A 24108-nucleotide genomic window follows, 5' to 3' on the forward strand; every position below is an offset into this window, starting at 1 on the left:
AGGACTGTGGGAACCAGGAAGCTGGGAACACCCAAAGAAAGGAGCCGGGGCAGGACAAAGCGTGCTCACCTCCAGCTTGCTACTGCTGCTGCCCTCGGTCTCCTTGCGCTCCGAGTCATCAGCGGGGTCATCAAAGGGGGATGGAGGCCGGGGACCGGGGGCTCCAAAGGCCAAGTCCCCCCGTGAGATGAGGGTGCAAGTATACATGTTGTGTGAGAAAACATCATGCCGAATCAGTTCACAGAAAAGCAGGACTAAGTTGAAGAACTCCACTCGCTCACTCTCACTTCGGGGGTCCGCTGCAGGGATAGAACAAGAATAGAGGTGTCAGGAGGGCACAAGAAATGGGCAGCAAGGGAGAGAAACACACCTAAGACCTGGTGTTCCTAGAGTACCTGAGGTAGGCCAGAAGAAGAATGACACCCCTCCACCCCCACCCAAAAAAAACCCAAAGCTGTTGAGGGACAAAGTATAGTTGGTTAACCCTCCTCCTGCCCTGCACCTCGTCTTGGAAAGGAATACAGCATCCTTGCTGCTATTTATATGTGAGAATGCTTCCGTTGTCTGTTGTTTTTACTCTTTTCCTTATCCTTTTATTCTGTTAAACTCCAAGATAATCAGAAGCTAGAATCATGTCTGAAAACCAGTCTGCATAAAGCCCAAGACAGAAATGTACACCAGAAAGCCCTTAATTATGCTTCCTGGTGACAGTGGTGGGTAACTAGGCGGAGGGAACCAGAAGGGGGCAGGAGTCCATACTCAGCATGGGAGCCTGGGTATCCAGAAACTGCAGGAGGACATCCTGGAAGATGGGAGCACTAGGAGCAGAAAGGGATCCAGAGGCAATGGAACCCTTCTCATCTGCGGCTTCTGACTCTCCACAACGCTGTAAGGTGAGAAAATAAACCCTAAGCATCAGTTTTGCTGTTTCTTCACCTTTCTATGGGTCATGTTTGAACTGCCATCTATTTTGCTTCCATCCCCAGGCTCTTGGCTTCCATCCCTGCTTTGACCTCCATTTCCTTTACCGCCTCCCAACTGAATCCCTGCCTGCTTCCCTAACTCCAACATCGGTCTCCTTTCTACTTTTGCCCTTATGTCCTCAGCCTCCCTTTTACGTTCCCTATCCCTTCTTTATTCTCACCTGAACTTCAGTTCCACTGCTCAGCTCTGTCTCCAACCCCAGCTGCCACTACTCCATTGGCTAACTGCATTCTCTCTCTCTCTCTCTCTCTCTCTCTCCCTCTCTCTTTTTAAGATTTTATTTATTTGAAAGCAAGAGAGGGCATAAGTGGGGTGAGGGGCAGAGGGAAAAGCAGACTCTCCATTGAGTAGGGAGCCCGACGTGGGGCCTGATCCTAGGACTCCAGGATCATGACTTGAATGGAAGGAAGGTGCCTAACCGACTGAACTACCCAGGTGCCCCCAACTTTATTCTCTTATCTCTGCTACCTCACCTCAGCTTCAATCTCAGCCTGTCTCTTCTCTAGCAGCTTGGCTACCACCATAGCACGATGCCGACCAGAACGCTTGCAGCTGACAGCCCATTCACACAGTAATGATACTACGGCGTCATCATCCGAGGAGATCTGGAGACCAAAAAAAGACGGGGGTGAGTAAAGTAGGGTTGAGGATACGGAACCATGCCCCAATTCCTACAAAATTGGGTCCCATCCTAAAACCTCCCAGACCCAGTAAGGACATCTCCTCAGACATCTCCAGTATCTGTGCCTTGCCATGCCTTCCCCTCATGTGTACTATTGCCCTTGCAACGTTTTTTGCCCCTTCCAGTCCCCTTCTTGCTTACCTCGTGCCCATCCTTGCTAGGCCCCAATCCAAAGATTCGGTTACAAAGGGAGTCGAGAGAATTACTGAAGTCAGAGCGTTCAAAACTATGGCTGTCCAACACTTCCAAAGTATGGAGCACCCGTCCAATGGTGAAGCCTCAGGAGGAAAAGCAGTAAAGGGGACTTAACCAGAGGCCCAGTCATCCTGACTCTCAGAGTGATAGGTCCTTACCATTCTTTCCTCATACATTCTTCTTACTCTTTGTCCTCTGGCACCCACCTGCAGTAGCTTCCTGGCACTTATCAAAAGACCAGCGAACCTCAACTGCCTGTCCTCGCTCCTTGATCTGCTGCTCAATCTCACGCAACTTTGCACGGACCTGTATTACAGGGAAGGAAGGCTTTCAGAATGCACCAAAGTATACAGAAGGCCAAGGCCCAGATGAAAAGGACAGCACCAGACTCCAAGTCACCACTTCTGAAAGAGCAATTCAGCTTTCCATCTCAATCCAGGGGTACCAGGCTACGGGTGAGACTTACCTGCTGAGTAAAGGCACTGTTGCCCTCTGGCATGGGCAGGTTGGAGGGGGCAATAGGCAGGTGGTCAAGTGGTGAGCCAGTCTTAATGCGGCTGTCGGTCAGCGAGTAGTGCCAAACTAGGGCACTAGGACAACACAGGAGGATGGTCTGCCAGACAAGAATAGCTAAATCAAACTCAGTCACCATGACTACATTTCTAGAAGCCCACCAGAAGACCTGACCCTTATATTTCTGACCCAACATTATTCCAGGTCCTTGGTGTATCACTACTCCACCTCTGAGCCCCTCCCCACATCCACTCTCCTCAAAGCCTTTGGGCCTACTCTGGTCCTGGAAAGGAACTAACACCCCCCAAGGATGAGAAGCAATAATCTCTAAGCAAGTGCTCCGTGCTTGTTCCCACCTCCTATTTAGAATCACCCCCATTCTCCAGGATGGGCATCCCACTCTTCTCAGGATGCCTCTTAATGCCTCCTTGGGCCCACCTGGCACCTACCTGAAGGATACAGCTGAGGCCAAAAACCAGGGGCCGGTGCTGAGGGCACATCAGTAGGTCACTAAAGGGTGTAGAGGGTGTGCTGCTGGTTGGGGGCTGAGGAGCAGGGGTGGTGGGCAGTGTGCTTGTCGACTGAGCGGATATAACGTGAGATGAGTGAGTGCTCATGCCGTCCAGTTGCAAGGCCAGCCTCCGGGTACAGAAGTAGGCAAGGCGGCGGGAGAGGTATGCAGACTGAACGAATTCCCCCGAGTACTGTAAAGACATGCCGATTAAAACCCTCAGGTCTCTACAAGGGACATTGAACTCACATCTTATTCCTCCTCAAACCCTCCCTAGGCTCCCCACCTTCCCCGCCCCCTGCCGCCGTGCCCCCAAATCCTAGGCCTTACTCGGAGCAGCAGGGGCAGCAGCAGTTTAAGCAATTCATCCTCTCCAGGACGGATTTTCTCAAAACACTCAAGTACCCAGGTCAGGAACTCGTGTCTGTCCAGCATTCCATCCTATGGTCCAAGGGGTAGGAAGAGTATTAGTTTCCCTGGGGGGGACTATTAGAGATAAGGCAAACAAAGTAAATGAAAGGAGGAAGAGAGCCATATCTAGGCCAAGCTGACAGGTAGACTCTGTCCTGGACTAGCAGAATGTGAGGCCAGGCTCCACCATGGCTTCAAGGGACATGCCCTTCTTCCTACCTGAAACATGAACATTGCCAGCTTCTCATTGTAGTCCCACTGCCGGATAGCCACCTCTATGTCATGGGGCAAGGGCCCTATAGTGGAACCACAGCCCCCACTGCCTGTGGGCCCTGGACGGTAATATTCAGCCATCTTTTGCAGCTGCTCCCATAAGTACTTGGTGATGATCTGAGTCCATTCTAGGGGAAAGACGGGAACAGGGGCTATTTTATACCATCCCTCTCCTTAGTACATCTTCTGTGTCCCTCTCCCATGCCCACGCCAACCACCCCCCAATTGCCATACTTCTAAATCCTATTCATCCTCCTAGGCTCTGGCCAAACGCCACCTTCCTGAAGCCTTCCCAGGTGTCCCCCAAAGAAAGTAATCTTTCTGTCCACTGAAATCTCAAAAAACCTTTCACCTGCTCTTTTGAGACACGCACACATACATACACATAGACACACTTTCTATGTTTAATTATGGGACTCATACACATGCCTTAGCATCCCTATCAGATAAGAAGCACCCTGATGGCGGGAATAAGGTACCAATCACCTTGACAGCCTGGGACATGTACCCAGTAGATACTCAAGGTACTCAGTATTTACCAATTGAGTGTAAGATGCAAGCAGAAACATCAGAGAGACCCTTAGTATTGAGGAAGGAGAACAATACCAAGGGTCTCTATGTCACTCCTTGATGCCATCAGTGGTGGGACCCCTGGTATTAGGAGGTACTCACCCATGAAGGGGTCAATGACATGTCTCTTCTTAACCTTGGTCTCAGTAATTGCTGCATAGTAGGCACAGGTCATCTTGATGAGCCAGGCGGCCCGCATCACAGGCACTGTGTATTTGGCTAAGTACCCAAAGACTTCTTCCTTCTTACTGAAAATGGGGACCTGGACAGACATTGTAAACAGTGAGATCTCTATGACTACCACAAGCTGGCAACCATGTAGCTTCATCTGAGAATAGGATAGTTACTTCATACCCATGCTCCCCACCTTGGCCTGGAGATCAGGAACTAGCACCTCACCTTTTTGGCTAGTTGTGTGAGTGGCTTGGTGCCAGCCAGGTCAGTGAACCAGGTGTTAATGGCACTCTGGGATCGTGCAGTCACCAGCCAGAAGTTGTCCTTCTGGTTCACTTGGGGCTTCCTGCGACCAGTGTCAGGGAGAGTGTTACAACGTAACTTCTCTGCAATAATGCTGCTGAAGTTGGAACTGATCTGAGGAAAGAAAACTATACTTCAGGGTGGGAAGAAGGGGCAGAGAGGCACTCACGCCTCTGACAGGCAAATACCAATGTGGCGGCATGAAGCCACGAAGGAACACTCAGCCAGCCATTCAGGTCATCCCTTTGGTTCTTCCCAACCCAGGGCCTTTGCCCCTCCTCAGATTCTTCCAGCCTTTTTCTTCAGCTTGGCAGGGTTGTCTCACCTTGGCAGGATTGAAGTTGACGTTCTTGGCACTGCCATGTTCATCCCCAGAGACAGCAGGCTGGTTATTGAAACCTTGTTTTACATTCAAGGCTGTCAGTTCATCCTGAGGCAGGAAAAAGACATTTTAGCTTTTCCTTTATTTTATTTTTTCCCCCTTGGGGGTGGTGGTGGTGGAAGAGGAGGGCAGGAGAAGAGAACAACGGAGGGGGAAAAAAGGTAGGAGGACTCTGAGTAGAGCAGATTGTTATTTAAAGCTAGGCCCTTATATTCCTTTGGACCCCACCCTCACCCCCACAGTCACTAAGATTTCCAACCACCCAGCGCTCGCTCAGTATCACTCTTCCTTGCAAGCTTGCAAGCAGCCGCAGCTCGCCAAGCTGCCTGAGACAACTTTCTGAGGTGTGTGTGTGTGTGTGTGTGTGTGTGGAGGGGGGCGCCTCCGGCGTGGCCCCTACATCATTCCCTATTCACACCCAAGAGCCTCCTCCCCCCCACCAGGTCCCACTCTCCCACACCAGCCCACTTTACTCTTAACCCGTTTTGGGACTTTGGCTCCCACCGAACCGCCCCGCCCCCCCCAACCATCAATGCTTCCTCCTCTGCCGATCGCCCGCCTCAGGCCCCTCGAGAGCCCCGATTTTTGAACGCACCTCCTTCTGTTTGGGATCTTGCGGGTACACATCGGGAGGGCCCAGCCGCGGCCGCTTCAGTGGCCGGTGTTCGTAGCTCAAGATCCCGAAGGCCGCCATCTTGCCCAGCCCGTAGCGCCAGAGGCGCCTGCCGGGGCCGGCTGAGGGGGGAGGGGGAGAGGGAACCGAAAAGGGGGGCGGCGGTTGCGAGGACCGCAGCCGAGAGACAACAGGGGGGACGTTAGAAACTCTCGATCGTTGCCGGAAACTACCGAGGAGAACCGAGGGACGCCGGGAACCGTCGGACAATACCGACTGCAGCGGGGGCGGGGCCCAGCCCGGCGTGGGGCGGAGCTCCGCGCGGCCGAAAATCAATTTCACTCCCCAAGTCTGTGACACAGCCTGGAGCGGGCCAGTGGGCCGGCGGGGGTGCGACCCCGCGAGGAGGCAGGCAGCCGCGGCGCCGAGCTCTGGCTGAAACTGGGGTCCCGGGGCTTCGCTGGGTTTTGGGCCTGGAATCGGTGCTCCAGTGTATTTGCATCAGTTAGGGACTCTGTCTTTTACTCTAAACCACTTCTTCCTTTCTGAGTTTCTGCATCTGAAAAATGGGTGTTCTGTTGCTTCCCTCAAAGGGCTATTGTGAAGATTAGAAACCTTTTGCATAAGAAAGTATCTATTAAACCCCTGAAAGGCCAGCCCTAATTCCTCAAGGTCTTTATAGTCTGGCACCGAGGTTCTTAACCTTGTCTAATTCACAACCCCTTTAAGATGCTGATGGATGGGATCCCTGGGTGGCGCAGCGGTTTGGCGCCTGCCTTTGGCCCAGGGCGTGATCCTGGAGGCCCGGGATCGAGTCCCACGTCGGGCTCCCGGTGCATGGAGCCTGCTTCTCCCTCTGCCTGTGTCTCTGCCTCTATCTCTCTCTGTGACTATCATAAATAAATAAATAAATACCTTAAAAAAAAAAGATGCTAATGGACGCTTTGGCCCTTCCCAGAAAAATTACAGAGGAGTACAAAATGTTAGATACTTTGCAGGGACATTCTTAGAGCCCTTAAAGGTCATTAATGCATTCCTTAAGTGCCCACGAACTCCTGGTTGAGAAAGAGGCACCTACTAAGTGTCAGATACTTTCGGCCATCATCTTTAATCTGCAAACAGCCCCATGAGTTAGAGATTATAATGGTCTCCATTTTGCGGATGAGGAAGCTGATTTTCAAAGAGTGAAAGTTCACTTGCCTGATATCATTCAGGTACTGTGAGAGCTGAGGCTAAGATTTTTTCCTTGACTCTTGGGCCAGTACCCTTTCTGTGATGGCATTGCTCTTTAGAGAAAGGACAGAATGCTATAATAAAAGTAAGAGGGATCCCTGGGTGGCGCAGCGGTTTGGCACCTGCCTTTGACCTAGGGCGCGATCCTGGAGACCTGGGATCGAATCCCACATCGGGCTCCTGATGCATGGAGCCTGCTTCTCCCTCTGCCTGTGTCTCTGTTCTCTCTCTCTTTCTCTGTGTGACTATCATAAAATAAATAAAAAATTAAAAAAATAAAAGTAAGAGATAACAACACATTTAAAAATAACAAAACTAGCAAACAACAAATCAAAGTAACACCAACAAAATGCTATTGAATCACAACGGGAAAACAAATTAATCCTGTTAGGGTAGAGGACAACATATTGGAGGAGGTAACATTTGAGCTAACCATGAGGAATTTTAACCCACAGAACATTAAGGTGGGTAAGAACATAAGCACAGAGCCTAGCACATATTTAAGGCTCAATAAATGTTTGCTGAATAAACAATTTCTACAAACACTGTCTCCAATCAGCTCTGTGTTTGGGGGAAGATAAGTCTGGCAATAAGATGGAGAATGGGTTGGAGAACAGCGGTCTTTAGAAGGGAAGGCCAGGGGACGCCTGGGTGCCTCAATGGGTTAAGCATCTGCCTTCAGCTCAGTTCATGATCTCAGGGTCCTGGGACTGAGTCCAAAATTGGGCTCCCTGCTCAGTGAGGAGTCCACTTCTCCTTCTCCCTGTATCCTTCCCCCCCCCCCGCCCTCTCTCAAGTAAATAAAATCTTTTTAAAAAAATGAATGAATGAATGGGAGGCCAGGGGTGCCTGGGTGGCTCAGTCAGTAAAGCATCTGACTTGATTTCAGCTTAGGTCATGGATGATCTCAGGGTTGTGAAATCGAGCCCCCCCCCCCGAGGGGGGGGGGCGAGTGCTCTGTACTGAGCATGGAGCCTGCTTAATATTCTCTCTCTGCATCGCCCAATCTCTCTCTCTTTCTCCAAAAAAAAAAAAAAAAAAAAAGGAAGGAAGGAAGAAAAGGAAAGGGACGCCAGTTAGTAGGTTCTAGGAATAATCATGACTAGTGGGAATGAAAGGGTGATTTAATACAGTGGCTGTGCTCACGGAAAGGAGGACATTGCTGGGAGAAACACCACAGACGTAGAGCTGATTGCATTCCCAGGAATGAGAGAGAGGGAGTAATTGATGATGATTTTGAGGTTTCACGTCTGGGTGAGTGAGAGGGTGATGATACATTAACCAAGATAGGGAACACAGTAAGAGAAGCAGATTTAGGGGAAGACGAGGAGTTTGAAGCCAGTATTGTTGTTTCTCCATTTCCAGAATCTACATCTAAGTCCAACCTCCTCACCAGTCTCAACAGGGACCCAGCTCAGACAGCAGCTAAGGGTGGTTATTCTGGTTTGGATCAGGTCAGAAGAAACAGCTATATATGTGCCTACAAGAGCCAAGACTGTACTTTCCACCCAAGACAGTAGGGCTTTAACAGAGGTTTCAGGGTGACTGAGCCAAGGAGGGAGCATAGCACAGGGTGGGGAGGGAGGTTCAGACCCTTCACTCTACAGGATAAAAAGACTTAGATGAGAAGGTGGTTGGGAGTGGTGGTGGTGGTGGTGGCAATGGCAGTGAACAGATCCTTCCCAGAATCCAGGTAGTCTGAGGATTCTTGAGACTGTGATGGCACTGTATGCCCAGCCTGGGACTCTACTTAACACCACTTTACAGTGGTGGTGTTACACCTACAGATTAGATTAACACTTAATCTCCCAGAGGATTTAGCCTGTGTCATAGCACACATTTGCCACACCCTCTGTAAAGCCCTGGTTTCTAAGGTTCTTTCCACCGGAAACTATGACAGAAGGAAATGTGTGGGTGGGGAGGGGTAATGGGTGAGGGGCCCAGGTTCCTGACAGTCTACACCCAGGGAACGAAGAGCAAGCGCCATGTTGAAGCCACCATTGCCACTCAGATCCCTCTTATTCCTGCAGCTGTCTCTGCTGGGGGTGGGGCTGAACTCCACGGTCCCCATGCCCAATGGGAATGAAGACATCACACCTGGTGGGAAACATGGGACTGGAAGGGGTTGGTGAGAGGGGAGCCTGTGGGAAGGGGTCGCATAGAAATCTTGAACCTGCCATGGGGCATTAGAAGGATGTGGGCAGAGTTTAAGAGTGCTGTGGAGAAGGAAGGGGGAAGGGGTTCACTGCCTCATGCTGCTGCTTCTTCTGACCATCATTTCTGGTTTTTCCCTCCCCCTCTTCATTTTCTCCACAATCTAGATTTCTTCCTGACCGCTACACCCTCCGAGACCCTCAGTGTTTCCTCCCTGCCCCTCCCAGAGGTCCAGTGTTTTGTGTTCAATGTTGAGTACATGAATTGCACTTGGAACAGCAGCTCTGAGCCCCGGCCCACCAACCTGACCCTGCACTACTGGTATGAGAAGGGAAGAGGGAATAGCACAAGGGAGTATGAGGGGGTGGTCTGAATGGGAGGGACGGCATGGGGGCCAAGAAAGAGGGTAGCCAGTCTCCCAGCCTCCCCACCATTTTCTCATGAGGCAAGTCAGTTCAAAGACGAGGCTAGGCTGTGGTATCTGTAGTACCCAAGTGTATGCCACTTTTCTTCTTCCTCCCATTCCTTCTCTAGGTATAAGAACTCCAATGATGATAAAGTCCAGGAGTGTGGCCACTACCTATTCTCTAGAGAGGTCACTGCTGGCTGTTGGTTGCAGAAGGAGGAGATCCATCTCTACGAAACATTTGTTGTCCAGCTCCGGGACCCACGGGAACCCAGGAGGCAGTCCACACAGAAGCTAAAACTGCAAAATCTGGGTAATTTGGAAAGGGTGCCCAGAGAGCCCAGGGAGCTTTTGTGGGGCGCTGGAGTATATGGAGTGGTGGTGTTCTTTTACCATAAGGATACTTAGGCAGAAAGGAGGAGGTGAGGGATTGGGATAGGGAACTGAGGAGGGATCGGGGCCCTACCTTCAGGATCCTAACTTGTTCAGGCCAGGGGAATGACCACACACACACACATATCTCCAGTGATCCCCTGGGCTCCGGAGAACCTAACCCTTCACAACCTGAGCGAATCCCAGCTAGAACTGAGCTGGAGCAACAGACACTTGGACCACTGTTTGGAGCATGTTGTGCAGTACCGGAGTGACTGGGACCGCAGCTGGACCGTGAGTGACTCGGGTCATGAAGGTGGCAGCAAAGGCCAAGCAAATAGGGATAAAGGATTCAATCAGCTGGGCACCTGGGTGGCTTAGTCTGTTAGGCACCTGCCTTCCAGCTCAGGTCATGATCTCAGGGTCCTAGGATAGAGCCCTGCGTTGGGGGTCCCTGCTCAGTTGGGATTCTGCTTCTCCTTCTCCCCCCACCCTGCTCATGTTTTCTCTCACTATCACTCTGTCTTAAATAAATAAAATCTTTTTTAAAAAAGGATTCAATCAGCCAAATAGGAGGGCCTAATCTCAAGCTCCTGTCTCTGCCTCCCAGTTCTTCTGCTCTGTCTCTACCCTCATTCAGCTCTTTTTCCCTAGCATCACCAAGGACTCTCCAAGAACGTTTCTACCCATACTTTTCCTCCAATACCTGATAGACAAATAAACAAAAAGGAAGCCTTCGAGGGGATCTGGCTAGGAGGCATTAGTTTCTACTCAGCGAAGGGAGTGGTGTGGCTTGAGTAGTCAAGAGAGGAGGGAAGAGCTGGGAAGAACCAGTTGATGTGGCAGGGGGCAGAGTTTTAATTCTCTCTTCATTTTTAGACATCCATCTCCCTCTCCCCCTCTTCCTCCCCAAGGAACAGTCAGTGGACCACCGAAATAGCTTCTCTCTGCCTAGCGTGGATGGGCAGAAGTTCTACACGTTCCGTGTCCGAAGCCGCTATAACCCACTCTGTGGAAGCGCTCAGCGTTGGAGTGAATGGAGCCACCCTATCCACTGGGGCAGCAATACCTCCAAGGGTAAAATGGGCCAAAGGCTTCACCCTGACCCATGAGCCCAGCACTCCAACCTTTCTAGCATCACTGTCTTTTGCCCTGCTTGCCTACCCCTGAGCCCCCTAAACTTGATGGCCCATCTCCCCTCACCCCAACCCCCAGGTATCAGGGCTTTTCTGTGTAAGGTTGGGTCAGTATGTTGTTAGAGTTTGGGGAGGGGGTTGTCAAGAAGGAGGCAGAGGGGCTAGAAGATGTTTAAGATTCCCCTACAGCATTCGCAGAAAGCCTGAGTGGTAAAGATGGCTTTGGAACCAGACAGATGTAGGCTTTTAAACCTGGCTCTGCTGCTTATTCCCTCTTTGACCTCTGGCACATCACTAACCTCTTTGATTCTGTTTCCTCATCTGTAAAATGGAGATAATGATCATCCCCCCACTCTCAGGAGTTGTGAAGATTAAGTACCTGGAAAGAGTCTAGCACCATGCCTGGCACCAAGTTGGGGCACTACAGATGTGAGGCCTCTTTCTCTTCTTTTTTTCTGTAGAGAATCCTTTGTTTGCATCAGAAGCTGTGCTTATCCCCCTTGGCTCCATGGGATTGATTATTAGCCTTATCTGTGTGTACTACTGGCTGGAACGGTGAGACTTCAGATATCCTTGGAAAATGAGGTGGGGTGGCTGGGAAGAAATAGTAGAGGAGGATTATCACAGGCTCTCCAGGAGTAGAGAGTGGGACAATAAGGAATAAGGGGTCACTCAAGTGGACACAGTAATGGAAGGAAACTGCAGGTACAGAGAACACAGAAATCCCTTCATTCCATCTGGAAGAACTGGGAGAAGGGTGATAAAAGGGTGTAAACTATGGGCTCCTGCTCCCTCTTTCTCCCCTCCTTCAGGTCGATCCCCCGAATTCCTACCCTCAAGAACCTGGAGGATCTGGTTACTGAATATCACGGGAATTTTTCGGTGAGAACATTGCCACAGGCAAGACTGCAGTTTGTCAACTACTCAATTCCCCCACCAGCAAGTCAGACAGAGTATGGGGGGTAGAGGGGAGGGGAAGGGGCCTGCACTAACTGTCAGGATGTGGCCGACCAGTTGGGGGATGGGCTAGATGGAGAGAGACACACAAAAGAACTGATTATATAGATTGGTTGGGGCAGATGGAAACAGGGGTAGTAGGGGCCCCCGGAGTCTGTGTGTCCCTTCTGTAATCACAGAAGTTGCAGACGTTGTAAGAGTTCCCTTGGCACAGAGCCTGGGTGTTTTACTCCCTGCCCCTGATTGACCCCTGACCTGGAGATATCTGTCTTTAGGCCTGGAGTGGAGTGTCTAAGGGACTGGCGGAGAGCCTGCAGCCAGACTACAGTGAATGGCTCTGCCACGTCAGTGAGATTCCCCCAAAAGGAGGGGCTCCAGGGGAGGGTCCTGGGGGCTCCCCCTGCAGCCAGCATAGCCCCTACTGGGCTCCCCCATGTTATACCCTGAAACCTGAAACTGGAGCCCTGATACCCTGACAGAACTTCAGAGTCCTGTCCTCCTATATTGTACTAACTTCCCCTTATCTAACCAGCCTGGGTCCAATGCTCACCTCGCCCTCCTGTGGCTGATTCTGAATTGTATGCCCCTTATAACTTCCCTCCCCCCCCCGCCCCCCTTCAATATCTCCTATCATCCAATTGCCCCTCTGCCCCCATCCCCATCCGTACTTCTCCTCTTCCCCAATCCAGCCCCTCCTCCTTGCAGGATTCTTCCTCCAGGAGTCCTGCCATCCTTCCCTCCCTCTTTCCATCCACCCTTCAATCATTCTCCAAACAATGAGAAATAAAGCTTCTGTTGATACTCAACAAGAATGTCTGTTGTTGGGGTGGGGAGCAAGGGAAATTTGGGGTGCAATAAGAGTGGGAGGCATGGCACTGGCAGTAGGAAGGAGAAGTAGACTCATGATGTGGAAGCAGTAGCACCACAAATTAACTAGAGAAGGGTAGCATTCGAGAAACCTGGCTTTTCTCTAGGTGTCCTGCACTCCTACCAGGATGCAGTTTATTATTTTTTTAAAAGATGTTATTTATTTATTTATTTATTTATTTATTTATTTATTTGAGGGGCCGGGGGAGGGGCAGAGAGGAACAGAGGGAGAGGGATAAGCAGACTCCCACACTGAGTTCAGAACCCCATGCGGGGCTCAAGCTCAGGACCCTGAGATCCTGACCTGAGTCAAAAGCAAGGGTCAGACACTTAACCAACTGAACCACCCAAGCACCCTGCAGAATGCATTTTAGAATTAGAGTTACCAAAAAAAAAAAAAAAAAAAAGAATTAGAGTTACCATGTCGTCTCCATTCCTGGCAAATCTTTCAGTGTCCCTACCCAGGTTCTTCTCTCCTTATCCTTACTCCACCTTCTGCCACATATACCACTTCTGACCTCATAATCCCTCAACTGCAGCCTCAGGCCCCACCCCTAGGGATGTTGGTTATCCACAACTGCCACCAGCTCTCTCCTGTCTGCCCAGTTTGGGCCTCTTCAGCTTATGTGATCCATCGACCTCTCCAGACCCCCCAACCCCATGGGCCCACTTGCTACACCCTTCCCAGACCTCTAGAACACTCTCCTTCCAAATGACTCATCAGGCCTCCATCTGAAGAGTGAGAAGATCTTGAGAGCATGTTCATTTTCATCAAACATGGAGGTGAGGGGCATCACAGAGCTGGAGCCTCTATTTAGGGCTGGGGAAGTTTGAGGGCAGTGGTCACAGGGATGGTATAACTAGAGAAGGGTGACATGCCCCATCCCATGTCTTCTCAGATAATCAGCAGTTTCTGGTCAATACCAATTGCTCTGTCCTTCTGTTGCTGCATTACACCCGCAGTAGAGTAGGGTTGCCTAAAACAGGTGAGGAGTTGGGGGAGGGGACTAAGGGCTAAGAGTAGGAGTAAGTAGGATAATTTCTAGCCCCCAAGCCCTCAGACTGACAAGAAGAGAGCTCTTTGAATCCAACAGTTTCCTCCACCCCATTCAGGAGAAGATCGCTGCCCTGTTTTGCTCTCACCCTCCTTTCTTAGCTGCCCCAATCATTCTGTGGCCTCCATCCAGACACCATCGATTTGTGTGATGAGACGGGGACAATGAAGTTGCTTTTCCTGATGAAGACCCCTGGAGACTATGCCAGCAAATTCCTTACTGCTCGAAGCACCTACTACATTTGTAAGGTGGAACGTGGAGCACCAGGTAGAGGCTTGGGAGCATTCCTGGAAGATTAGGACAAGGCCCTCAAAATGGACTGTGAACCTCGTCCTTAACATAGGGCACCCTCAACCAGATCCAAAATGACCATCTCTAGTCAGCCTAAGAAAGAGCACTGCATCTATGGCAATAGGGTGGGTTTACTCGTATTATGTGCCTCCCCCCTCACCTGATCCTAGAGTTGGTCCTGATGGTGGGGAATAAGGTACATTAGCTCACAGTACTGTTGAGTGTTAGTTTCCTGAAATCTTGGCCTTTGGAAGGGTGGAGATGGGATGATAGGGGCTGGGGATAGCATACTGCTGTGTTTACAGGAACCCGACTAGAAAATGCCTACAAAGCTTTTGTGCCCCTCCTGAAGAATCCAGAACCTGAGCTAATTGGTAAGGAGCATGATGGAGGAAGGAGAAACATGGAGAGGACTGTACCTAGCTGGGTGATAGAGTACGTTGTCTATATGGAGGGGGAATGGTGTAATATACAGCATGTAGCATCACAGGAGCCTAGGGAAAGGGGAATATAGCCAAGGTCCACTTTAGGATGGATGTTTAGTTCAAACCAGCTGGAGTTGCATGTGTCACTCACCCCTACTCCCCACCCCAATTTCTTGGGCACTGTCTCAGTGTCTCTCTCTGTCACCACCCCATCATTTCCATCTTCCTCTTCATCCTTTTCTTTTGGAGTCTTGGTGTCTCAATTCCTGCTGAAAAGAACAAAACTTAGGTACCTTCGGGTCACTCCTTGGCCTAGCTTTAGGCCCAGTTACTCCAAGTGATGGCTGGAATGATGGGAGGAATGGGATGGGTACATAAGGTCTCTAGTCCTCAGAGATGGGGGACCTTTCCCTGGTTCTCAGATGCTTTGCGCACACAATGTGACCTCCTGGAGAGGAGCCGTATAAAATTGCTCAGAAGCCAAGAAGCCAAGAAAGTCGTTCCGATTGAATCCTCTGTGAACCTCCCAGTAAGACTCATCAAATGTGGTCTGGCCCTGTACCCCCCTTTCCTGCTGGTCAACCCAAGGCTCCTGCACCCTGGCCCCCTGGGAAAAATTTCCTTCCCAAATTCAACATCCATGCCCAAGACCTGCCTCTGGCCTCTTTTGGCCCTGCCGCTGGCCCTAGTTTGTAGAAAACTTCCCTGGAGGGGCCTCTTCATCTACTCATGGACCCCTTCCTTTTTCCAGTCCAAATCAACAGGAAGATCAGATGAAGAGGGGCCCACTCGAAGAGGTCTGCTCTTTAAGACCAGAGCAGACTTTTTCAGTAGAAGGGATAAACATCGCTAACTAAATAAAGTGACCAAGTGAGAGCAGTAAAACGAGGTGTGAAATTACTGGAATTCAATATGAGGTCCCTTCTTCAAGAAAGACTCCTTCTTCCAATATCTGCACCAACGCTTAAGTGTGCCCCAGGGACTGTGGAGGCTCTCAGGGAGGGTAGGAGTGGCAGGAGAGGACTAGGGTGAGCACATGGGTGAGGGTGAGGTGAAACAGTGAAGTCTTGCACAATGAGCCTTTGGGGGACAGAGTAGGGGGTGGGGTCTTCTCCAGCCAGACTACCCCCCCAAGAGGGGTTTGGTGACAGATTGGCATCTTCCCGGGATCCCTGGGTGGCGCAGCGGTTTAGCGCCTGCCTTTGGCCCAGGGCGCGATCCTGGAGACCCGGGATCGAATCCCACGTCAGGCTCCCGGTGCATGGAGCCTGCTTCTCCCTCTGCCTGTGTCTCTGCCTCTCTCTCTCTCTCTCTCTCTCTCACTGTGTGCCTATCATAAGTAAATAAAAAAAAAAAAATAAAAAAAAAAAAGATTGGCATCTTCCCTCCCCCCCAAGATCCACCAAGTCCCCTTGCTGAAATTCCCCCACCCCTTACTTCTCCACCTCTGAGTAGTCCCTTATGCCAGTCCTCTGCCTCTCCCCCTCCCTTCCCCTTATCCGAGGGGCGGGGCACAGCAAGGCAGCTGAAACTAGAGCTGGTTATAGGCATTTATTGAATTTATTCATTTATTGATTTGACACACTTCCCCACTCCAATCTAGCACATGATACAATCTGGGTAGGCCAGGCGCTGACACAGGAAATGATGGAAACCCACAGCAGGGGCGGGGGAGGGGACAATGCAAAGGGGACTGGGGGAGGGGCTGCTTTGGGGCTGGGGTAGAGAAGGAGCCCCAGATGGCCACCCTGGCAGGTGCCAGTAAACCTGATCCACATTCCCCTCCATCCCTGCTCATTTCCCAGACCCTCAGCCAAGCTCCCCAGCTCCCTCTTCCCTGTTCCACCCCTCCCCCTGCCTGCCACCACACACACTTCCACATAACCCCTGTAGTCAGGCAAGGGGAAGAAGGGCAGCAACAGCTGTCAGGGGCCTGGAACAGGGAGGTCTCTGTGCCTAACTTTACCACCCTAAATCCTTCCCTCCTTTTCTCCCCCCTCCCACCCCCTTCCAGGCCACAAACTAATTCCAGGCCTTCAATGCACTCTCCCACCATAGCACCCCAGCACCACACACTCCCAGACACAAGGTGAAAGAGGGGGCCTGGCTTAGCTTTTTCCTTAGGGAAACTCTAAGCTAGTTCCACACATGCAGATCTTGTTCTAGACATCTCCACATTAGAGTTCTTCCCCTTGCTCAGTATTGCTCTCCACTGCTGCTCCCCTGCCCTCAGCTCTCTGGCAGCCTGGAGCTCTCTCTCCCCCACTTCCCATGCTTCCCCAAGTTATGTCTGTAGTGTTTGCATCATGTCACTATGACAAAGCCTTCAGAAAGAAAGAAAGGAAAAAAGCATTCTCCCCATCACTAGCACCTTACCACTGTTAAAAATCTCTATATTTGTGTTTATATTTCTTTAAAAGTTTATAAAAAGCCTTTCTGTTATCTGCAGCCTTCCAAGGGTGATTTGGCCTGGTGAGCCCCTCAAGTGCTCAGACCTTGGCCCTTCCAAGTCCCTGCCACCCTACCCCACCCCACCCCACTGGCCTAGGGGGCCACTGCGTAAAAATCCCAGGCTCAAGCTAGCCTGGACCAGCTCAGATAAGACTACAAAAGATCCTGCTCCCAAAGGCAGGGGTAAGGCCACTGGTGACTTCACATTTCCAACAGCATTGCCCACCCCTGCTAGAAAACCTAGGGGGTGGGAATGGAGGGAACCAAGGCTGGCTCCCAAGAGGGGGCCTCACCCTCTAATTGGCACAGTGAGAATAAACCCTTTCCCTTTCCCCCACCCCTCTCCCTCCCTCCCCCCACAGTTCCTAAATGGGGCAGCTTTATCTTTATAATTTCCTCAACACCGGTGTGAGCAGACCCCACCCTAGCTCTAAATCGGGGTCCCAAGTTCCCAGAGAGGGGCCAAGGGTAAAGAGTGGATATGGGCACGCCTGGTTCCACCTCTAAAGCAGAGGACAAAGCTTCCAGCCATGGCTCAGGGATCTGTGGGAAGAAGAAATGGAAGACAAGGTAAGAGGCTCATCTGGGATGTGATAACTTTCTGCCCTTAAGGTCCATACCCCTCCCCCCGCCAAAAAAAAAAAAAGAGAGAGCCCTTCCCCCCTATCATCTCTCCTGTGCTGCTAGGGGTGGGTGTCGCTGAGGGCCTGGAGGTCCCGTCAGGAAACTGTGCCCCTCTAATATGACACCCTCCCTCCAATTCCCCAGGAGCTCCAGCCACTCCCTGTTCTAAAGTGTCCTCTGGCTCAGATCATGGGACTAGCCAGGCACCCAGGAGTGGCTGTAGGTTATTAGATGTGAAGAAGTGCCATATGTACCTGGCTCGAAGTTGAAGTCCAGTCCCTCGCCCCCATCCATGAGGTCACTGATGATGTTATCCACATCACACTCCAGGTTCTCCATATACATGTCAAGATCCAGATCCTGAGGCATTCTGTCTTGGCTTGCGGCTTCAGTAGCAGGTGTGAGCACAGGAGTCCCCAGGGTCTTGGGGACGGGAGCACCTGCCAGGACTGGAGGTGGTGCTATCATAGAGAGGGTGGGAACCAGACTGCTGGGGCCCGGGGCCTCTAGGGGTTTGGGGCAGAGGCCAACTCCTGCAGCCAGCTTACTGGGGGAAGGTATTCCCCCTAGCAACAGAAGTGTTGGAGCCTGGGACAGAATGGGATCTACCTGGGTCATGAGGACATCAGCAGGGGGTGGTGGTGTGTCAGAGGTGAGCAGGGCCTCCAGAGACTGGGAGCTTGCGAAGCACCCTTCTCCTGCTGATAGGGGCCCCTCTGCTGTGCCAAAGAGAGAAGTGCTGTAGGTGTGTAAGGGACCTGCGACCCCAGGATGCTGCAAAGAGAAGCCAGAGAGACTACTCCTGGAGAGCAGGGAATGGGAAGATGTGAGATTGAGCCCATCTAACAGCTCGAGATCTTCATTTAAGGTAGGAGGGACGCCCCCCGCATAGCTGCTGACTGAGGCTGGCACCTCCTCCTCTGCCAGCGCCTCAGACTCTGGCCTCCTGGGGGAGTGCCGAGTGCTGATGGTGCTAGCGTTTGAGCTGCTTCGTGGACGGAAGGTGGTCCACACATCTGCTTCTTCGCGGTTTCGAGAGCAAGGGCTGCCTGACCACTTGGCAAAGTGGCCAACGGGGCTTGTTGGAGTGGCGCCTTCAGATGGAGCTGGCAGCACAGCAGGTTTCTTCTTGGGGGCCTTGCTGCGGCCCCGAAGCAGCTTGCTGCTGCTATCCATGGAGGCTGCCCGGCGGCGGGGGGCCTTGCCACTCTTGCCTCCCTCAGGGTTCAGCATCCACCAAGAGCTCTTGCCAGTAGCCTCGTTGTGAACCTTGATGAACTTGCTGTGCAGGGACAGGTTGTGGCGGATGGAGTTCTGGGGGAGGGGGTCAGAGGCAGCAGGAAAGGGGTATGAGGTACATGCAGGGGAGGTCAGTGGTTAGTAGTCCAGCCTCAAAGCATGCTGGGACACAGCAGGGGCATTTCTAGAGACCTGGAGCTACCAGAAACAGGCCAAGGTAGGGGTGGGGATTGGAGCTTGCAAGCGGGGCTGGGTGGGATGGGGGAAGGTGGTGCGGGGTGTTGGGGAGGAGGGTGAGGGGGAACCTATGCTGTTCCCTCCCAATGACAAGATGCTCAGCCTCTGCTCCAGATGTCTCCTCACAAGGGCCTGAGTAACAATCTACTGCAGAGGGCACTGGGCCCCCACTCTGGAAAAACTCCCAGCACTGTACTCCTCCCAGATGTTTGGAGGGGGGTGCTGTCTGGCGCTGGTGGGCATTGGGGAGCCAGACACACTCCTGATTCAGCAAGAACTAGGATTAGGTAGGAAAGAATTCCACAGCTCCAATCTGTTTCTTGAGTGTAGGCTTGGGTGGAATTTACAGGACAGTGGTGTAACATCAGCCTAAGACTGATCCACCCTGTCTTGAGCCAGTTCTCTGAATAGGCTTAGGGGCTGGAACCTCAGCAGAGCTGGTGTCCTGCTCCCCATGGGGCGTTGGAGGTCCTGTTCTCCAGAGGATTTGAAGATCTTCGTTTTTCTGATTCCTCCCAGTCCTTGGACAGATAATGCTCAACTAGGTTCAGGCCAGGCTCCTCGCTGGGCCTCAGAGGCACATTCCCTTATCCTTTCCTCCGTGTACTAAGAAGGATCTCCCTTCTGTAAATTCTGCTAATTCCTCAAGACCAAGCGTTAAGTCCCCTCTTAAGTTCTTCTATTGAGCAGTTGCTTGACTTCTGCAGCTAAATTTATTGTATGGTATTTTTTTTTTTACCTGTTCCACATGATCTTACCCAACCTTTATTGTATTCTTTTTTTTAAAAAAAAGATTTCATTTATTTATTCATGAGAGACACAGAAAGAGAGAGGCAGAGACAGAGGGAGAGGGAGAAGCAGGCTCCCTGCAAGGAGCCTGATGTAGGACTCGATCCTGGGGGATCATGCCCTGAGCCAAGGCAGATGCTCATGCTCAACCTCTGAGCCACCCAGGTGTCCCCCAACTTCTATTGTATTCTTTACAATTTCATGCAATTAGTCTCATCAAGTATAAGTGCCCATGGTGGCAGACCGTGTTGTCCAGTCAGGCAGCCCCCAATGGTGCCCCCTCAGAGTGCCACACTCCCAGTACTTGATCAATTACCTCTTGTTTTATTGGTGGGTGGCCCCCTTGTGACAACAGTGAGCCTCCCCCTGAGGTTCTATCAGCTGTGGAGTACTTTGGGCATTGGAAGCTCTGTGTTGTGCTTCCCTCTTTTCCTCCCTCTATTCTCCCTTTCTCCCTCACAGCTGATATTCTGTTAGAGATAAATTCCCCCCCAGCCCAGGGGCCCAGGGAGCTGAGATTGGCAGCTTCTTGAGCCCCCAGAGCAGCTTCTTTTTACTGGTTTGCCTCAGGATAGTTACATCATCCTCTTGTGTCACCCCCCCACCTCCTTCTCTGTCCTACCTCCTTTCCCCTACTTCTCCTCCGGAATTTATGCCTAAGATCTCCAACCTTAGGGGCATTTGACTTCCCAGGAGCTCTTTAGTGTTTAGAATCTTGGGAGGAGCCCAGAAGGGCTTGGAGCTACTAGGAGGCTGAGGCTCTGACTGGTGCTCCAGATAAGGAGACCCTCTGCCTGGGGAAAGATGCTTAAGTAGCTTCTTGTTCCAGAGCTCTTTAGCCAAAGAACTCCTTGTCTCCCTCGGACCCTTCAGTAACGGCTACTAACCCTGGCTGCACTGGAACTCCTCGTTCCTTCAAGGAAGGACATATGCCCATCTAGACAGTGACTGTCCGGCCTTAGTAACTTTTGGTACTGTGACTTACTTCCTCCCTTTCCGTCTTTTAGCTCTGGGTCTACTGAAAAGGTCCATTCCTTTCTCTACACTCAATTCCCATGGGGCCCATTTGTTTACCCCCTCTTCTTTAGACCTCAGAACTAGTACATAGTACAACCTTATACCTGGAGAGGTCAGTTCCCTAGAAGCCTATAATTCTCTTCCCTGTTGGAAGTGTGTGTGTGTGTGTGTGTGTGTGTGTGTGTGTGTATTGGGGGGGTGACTGCTAATTGTTCCCCCAAACAACCTTAACAAAGCTTTCTTATTCTAAGTGAGTGCCACCCCCTGGTGGGGTGGGAGTAGTCTTGGTAATTCACAAGAGGAGCCAGTTCAGACCCTGAGGCTTACCCCTTGCAGTGGGGTGGGTATAAGAGTGGGGTGGGGTGGGAGTGCGAGTAGGGGGATGAAGAGGCCAGGAGGCCCCAAGCTCAGTCTGATCCGGCTTCGTCATCATTCCAATGAAGAAAATTTGGTGTCATGGACTAGCAGAAAGCGTATATGACTTATACTTAGACCTGAGTTCAAGTCCTTGCTTTACTGTTTTAAAGTGAGTTTCCTGAGTTTTTGATAACTTAGTTTCCCACTATGTAAAATGTGGAGTTGCAGGATTGCTGTGAAGAGCCATAAAACAAAAAATTTAAAAACTACTTCGGGATCCCTGGGTGGTGCAGCGGTTTGGCGCCTGCCTTTGGCCCAGGGCTCGATCCTGGAGACCCGGGAACAAATCCCACGTCGGGCTCCCAGTGCATGGAGCCTGCTTCTCCCTCTGCCTGTGTCTCTGCCTCTCTCTCTCTCTCTGTGAGACTATCATAAATAAATAAAAATTAAAAAAAAAACTACTTCATAAACTAAAAATCCTCAAATAAGTGTAAATTATAAGGAGGGACTATACTCCCACAGCATAACAAACAGCTCATGATTATTTCTTCTACCCTGGAAAATGAACCTAAGGAAAAATAAAAAAACAGCTGTGTAGGCTGGGTCCAAGGAGGGGAGCTCTTTATGAGCTGAGACTGTGGCATGGCAGTCTACCCAGAAATAGTGCCAAGGGTCTCAGTCAGCTGTCCTCTTTTCTGTCCTGCCCAACTCCTAGGGAGAGTGCAGATCTGATACCTCAATCTCCTATACCTAGGAGGGGACCCTCTGCTCCTTCAACCCTCTGTACTTCCTTGTATGCTGATCTCACCACCTATGGAGGTTCAAGGTGTCCAGGGGTTGAAGCTCCCCATTTCATAAGTAGAGTCCTATATTCCTCAGGACAAATTTCTAGCAAATCTTTCCTCACAGTTTCTTCATGGAAACCCAAGGGACCTCCCAAGCTTGTGCTCTAGAGTCAGAGCCCGTGGTGTGCCTGGGTGGCACAGCAGGTTGAGCGTCTGCCTTCCGCTTGGCCTTGGGTCATGATCCCAGGGTGCTGGGTTTGAGCCCCACATCGGGCTCCCCACTCATCAGGGAGTCTGCTTCTCCCTCTCCCTCAGCTCCTCCCCCAGCTCATGCTCTCTTTTGCTTTCTCTCTCAAATAAATAAAACCTTAAAAAAATAAAGCCAGAGCCCTATCTTTCTTTCATAACTAATGTTTCTCATCAGTAAATGAAAACTCCCCCCCCCCCCCAGACTTAGATAGCCCCTTACTCAGGAGAGTTTCCTAGCACTACAGGGTAAACTGAGGTAGGTAGCAGCTCCTGGTCCTTTTTCCCCCTCCTGGTCCATAAGAGCAGCTACCTTACCCCATGAATATCACCTTTTTCATCTATGCCACTTTACCCTCTTTTCTTGGGTAGAGGCATTCTAGAACAGTACCTCTATGCTGAGGTATTGAGAGGCAAGCGGGGAATCCAAGTAATCCCACAGGAATCGGAGAAAAGGTGTTGGGATGGGAGGTGGGGGAGGAGGGAAGGCTAGGTTCATGTGGGGAATCCACACAGTTCCTGCTGTACATAGGATAAAGACTTCTCTGTGGGAATAAGTGTCTGGGGCAGCCCAAGCCAAAGTGCTGGGAGTGTTGAGCAGTGAGCAGAGAATTCGATTTTCTCCAAGGCAAGGACAGTGTCTTATTCATCTACAATCCTCCAACATCAAGCTCTGAGCATGGCATATACTATGTCTTAAGTAAATGTTTGTGTAATTGATGATTAAAGGTGGATCTCTGGGGTGGGTGCGGAAAAGGCCCCCCCAGAATGGCAGTAAGGAGGCTAGGGGGCCCAGGGGGCAGAAGGTATTGGGACAGAGGTAAGGGGGTCATAGTTACCTTCCATCCTGCTGAGCTGTTGCTGTCACCCTTGTCCTTGAAGTAGGGCACAGTGCGGACCATCCACTCATAGATCTGGGCGAGTGTCAGCCGCTTCTCTGGGGCGCTTTCAATGGCCTGGCTGATGAGTTCTGCATATGACTGATTTCCCCAGGCATTCCGGCGGGAGCCTCCCTTCCGAGGACCTGTTACAGCCCCCAGGATCCCGGGCTGGGGGCCCCCTGCCGGCTCTGGGAGCTGGGAGGGCAACAGGGTCGGCTCTGAGCGCCCCTCCGGGTGTACCTTCTCCCCCAAACCTGGCTCCACCTCGGGCGGCTCGAGTGGCTCAGACGGCTCAGTAGTGAGCTCTGGTCGGGGAAGGGGCCAGGTACAGGAGCGGGGACGGCTCTGGGGTTCGAAGTCGGGATCGAGGTCTATGATCGCGGCAGCCTCTGTGGCTGAATTCTCATTCCTCGGATCCATACGTGGAGTTGGACCGCCGCCGCTCAGCGTTCAGAGGAGCCTGCCACCGTCCCTTGCGATGCCTCCCCCCAGGGGGGAAGCACCGAGGGCCAGGAGGCACATTCCTGCCAGTCCTCAGAAAGTCTCGAACTTCCCCCTAGACCCAGGACGCTAGCCCCCAAGCTGTCCCTTCTTCACAGTTCTCTGATACTCTTCTCGACTGCAAGCGGACAGCCTCGGAGCTCTCTCTGAGACACCACCTGTAACCTCCGCCTAGCGAAGACACTTTTTCTCCAACCTCTCAGCTTCCTGCTCTTTTAAACCTGAGGCATGGTATCCCCTCATACATTGCGCTCCCATCACGGAACGTCTCCTTAGCCGCAGTTCCCTCCCCCTTTTAAGTTGCTGCCCCCCGGACACTCCTCCCAAATTTCCTCCACCCGGATCACTGCCCTCCCCCACGCCCCGCTCCCCGCGTCACTTGCCCCTCCCCTAGCTGCCCCTCCCCCCGCCTCTTCCCTGCCCTCCACTCTTATTAGGGCCCACGTCCCGGTGGCCCCCGCGTCTCTGTTTCCC

At 51.6% G+C, this 24108-nt stretch overlaps 4 protein-coding genes across 15 annotated transcripts in view; 2 read left to right on the forward strand and 2 right to left on the reverse strand.

The window, feature by feature from the left end:
- The window catches only part of MED12 (mediator complex subunit 12), a 26710-nt gene extending 15400 nt beyond the window's left edge, over positions 1–11310 (reverse strand). For 8 of the 9 annotated variants that reach the window (XM_077888216.1, XM_077888215.1, XM_077888214.1 and 5 more), the window contains exons 1-14: positions 11292–11310; positions 5594–5733; positions 4942–5046; positions 4539–4730; positions 4242–4401; positions 3516–3697; positions 3216–3326; positions 2824–3078; positions 2328–2474; positions 2068–2167; positions 1808–1944; positions 1458–1589; positions 760–886; positions 70–299 (exon numbers count right to left, since the gene is read on the reverse strand). In XM_077888216.1, coding sequence (XP_077744342.1) covers positions 70–299; positions 760–886; positions 1458–1589; positions 1808–1944; positions 2068–2167; positions 2328–2474; positions 2824–3078; positions 3216–3326; positions 3516–3697; positions 4242–4401; positions 4539–4730; positions 4942–5046; positions 5594–5692 — 1977 coding nt within the window. In that variant the 5' untranslated portion in view covers positions 5693–5733; positions 11292–11310. Of the gene's footprint in view, positions 1–69; positions 300–759; positions 887–1457; positions 1590–1807; positions 1945–2067; positions 2168–2327; positions 2475–2823; positions 3079–3215; positions 3327–3515; positions 3698–4241; positions 4402–4538; positions 4731–4941; positions 5047–5593; positions 5734–11291 lie in introns of those variants that run through there. The other variant, XM_077888211.1, reaches the window with a different exon arrangement.
- On the forward strand, positions 8771–12681 carry IL2RG (interleukin 2 receptor subunit gamma). 2 transcript variants are annotated; one of them, XM_077888223.1, is made up of 8 exons: positions 8771–8968; positions 9166–9319; positions 9533–9717; positions 9931–10070; positions 10691–10853; positions 11374–11467; positions 11725–11794; positions 12145–12681. In XM_077888223.1, the coding sequence occupies exons 1-8, from the start codon at positions 8830–8832 to the stop codon at positions 12343–12345; spliced, it is 1146 nt and encodes a 381-aa protein (XP_077744349.1). In that variant the 5' UTR covers positions 8771–8829; the 3' UTR covers positions 12346–12681. The 2 variants fall into 2 exon arrangements, with proteins under 2 accessions (XP_077744349.1, XP_077744350.1); XM_077888224.1 differs by having other exon boundaries at positions 8775–8944.
- Positions 12682–13295: 614 nt separating this feature from the next.
- On the forward strand, positions 13296–15392 carry CXHXorf65 (chromosome X CXorf65 homolog). Of its 3 annotated transcripts, XM_077888225.1 has the most exons (6): positions 13296–13519; positions 13636–13722; positions 13924–14058; positions 14388–14456; positions 14930–15036; positions 15259–15392. In XM_077888225.1, exons 1-6 carry the CDS (start codon positions 13495–13497, stop codon positions 15358–15360), a joined length of 525 nt encoding a protein of 174 aa, XP_077744351.1. In that variant the 5' UTR covers positions 13296–13494; the 3' UTR covers positions 15361–15392. The 3 variants fall into 3 exon arrangements, with proteins under 3 accessions (XP_077744351.1, XP_077744352.1, XP_077744353.1); XM_077888226.1 differs by lacking the exon at positions 13636–13722 and having other exon boundaries at positions 13893–14058; XM_077888227.1 differs by lacking the exon at positions 13636–13722.
- A 651-nt stretch (positions 15393–16043) lies between these two features.
- Positions 16044–23997, reverse strand: FOXO4 (forkhead box O4). The gene is made up of 3 exons (XM_077889969.1): positions 23092–23997; positions 17837–18896; positions 16044–17501 (listed from the first exon to the last, which is right to left on the reverse strand). Exons 1-3 carry the CDS (start codon positions 23551–23553, stop codon positions 17494–17496), a joined length of 1530 nt encoding a protein of 509 aa, XP_077746095.1. The 5' UTR covers positions 23554–23997; the 3' UTR covers positions 16044–17493.
- Positions 23998–24108: the final 111 nt, after the last annotated feature.

The sequence above is a fragment of the Canis aureus genome, chromosome X (assembly GCF_053574225.1).
Source record: "Canis aureus isolate CA01 chromosome X, VMU_Caureus_v.1.0, whole genome shotgun sequence".
NCBI classification, from domain to species: Eukaryota; Metazoa; Chordata; class Mammalia; order Carnivora; family Canidae; genus Canis; species Canis aureus.

Bases quoted from the DNA above. Each gene is read 5' to 3' on its own strand.
- FOXO4 (XM_077889969.1), bottom strand. From the start codon at position 23,553: ATGGATCCGAGGAATGAGAATTCAGCCACAGAGGCTGCCGCGATCATA. The intron at 18,897-23,091 runs GTAACTATGACC...CCCCTCCCCCAG, and splicing joins ACAGCTCAGCAGGATGGAAG to AACTCCATCCGCCACAACCT.
- IL2RG (XM_077888223.1), top strand. From the start codon at position 8,830: ATGTTGAAGCCACCATTGCCACTCAGATCCCTCTTATTCCTGCAGCTG. The intron at 11,468-11,724 runs GTGAGACTTCAG...CCCCTCCTTCAG, and splicing joins GTGTACTACTGGCTGGAACG to GTCGATCCCCCGAATTCCTA. The intron at 11,795-12,144 runs GTGAGAACATTG...ATCTGTCTTTAG, and splicing joins AATATCACGGGAATTTTTCG to GCCTGGAGTGGAGTGTCTAA.
- CXHXorf65 (XM_077888225.1), top strand. From the start codon at position 13,495: ATGTTCATTTTCATCAAACATGGAG. The intron at 14,059-14,387 runs GTAGAGGCTTGG...CTGTGTTTACAG, and splicing joins GGTGGAACGTGGAGCACCAG to GAACCCGACTAGAAAATGCC. The intron at 15,037-15,258 runs GTAAGACTCATC...TCCTTTTTCCAG, and splicing joins AATCCTCTGTGAACCTCCCA to TCCAAATCAACAGGAAGATC.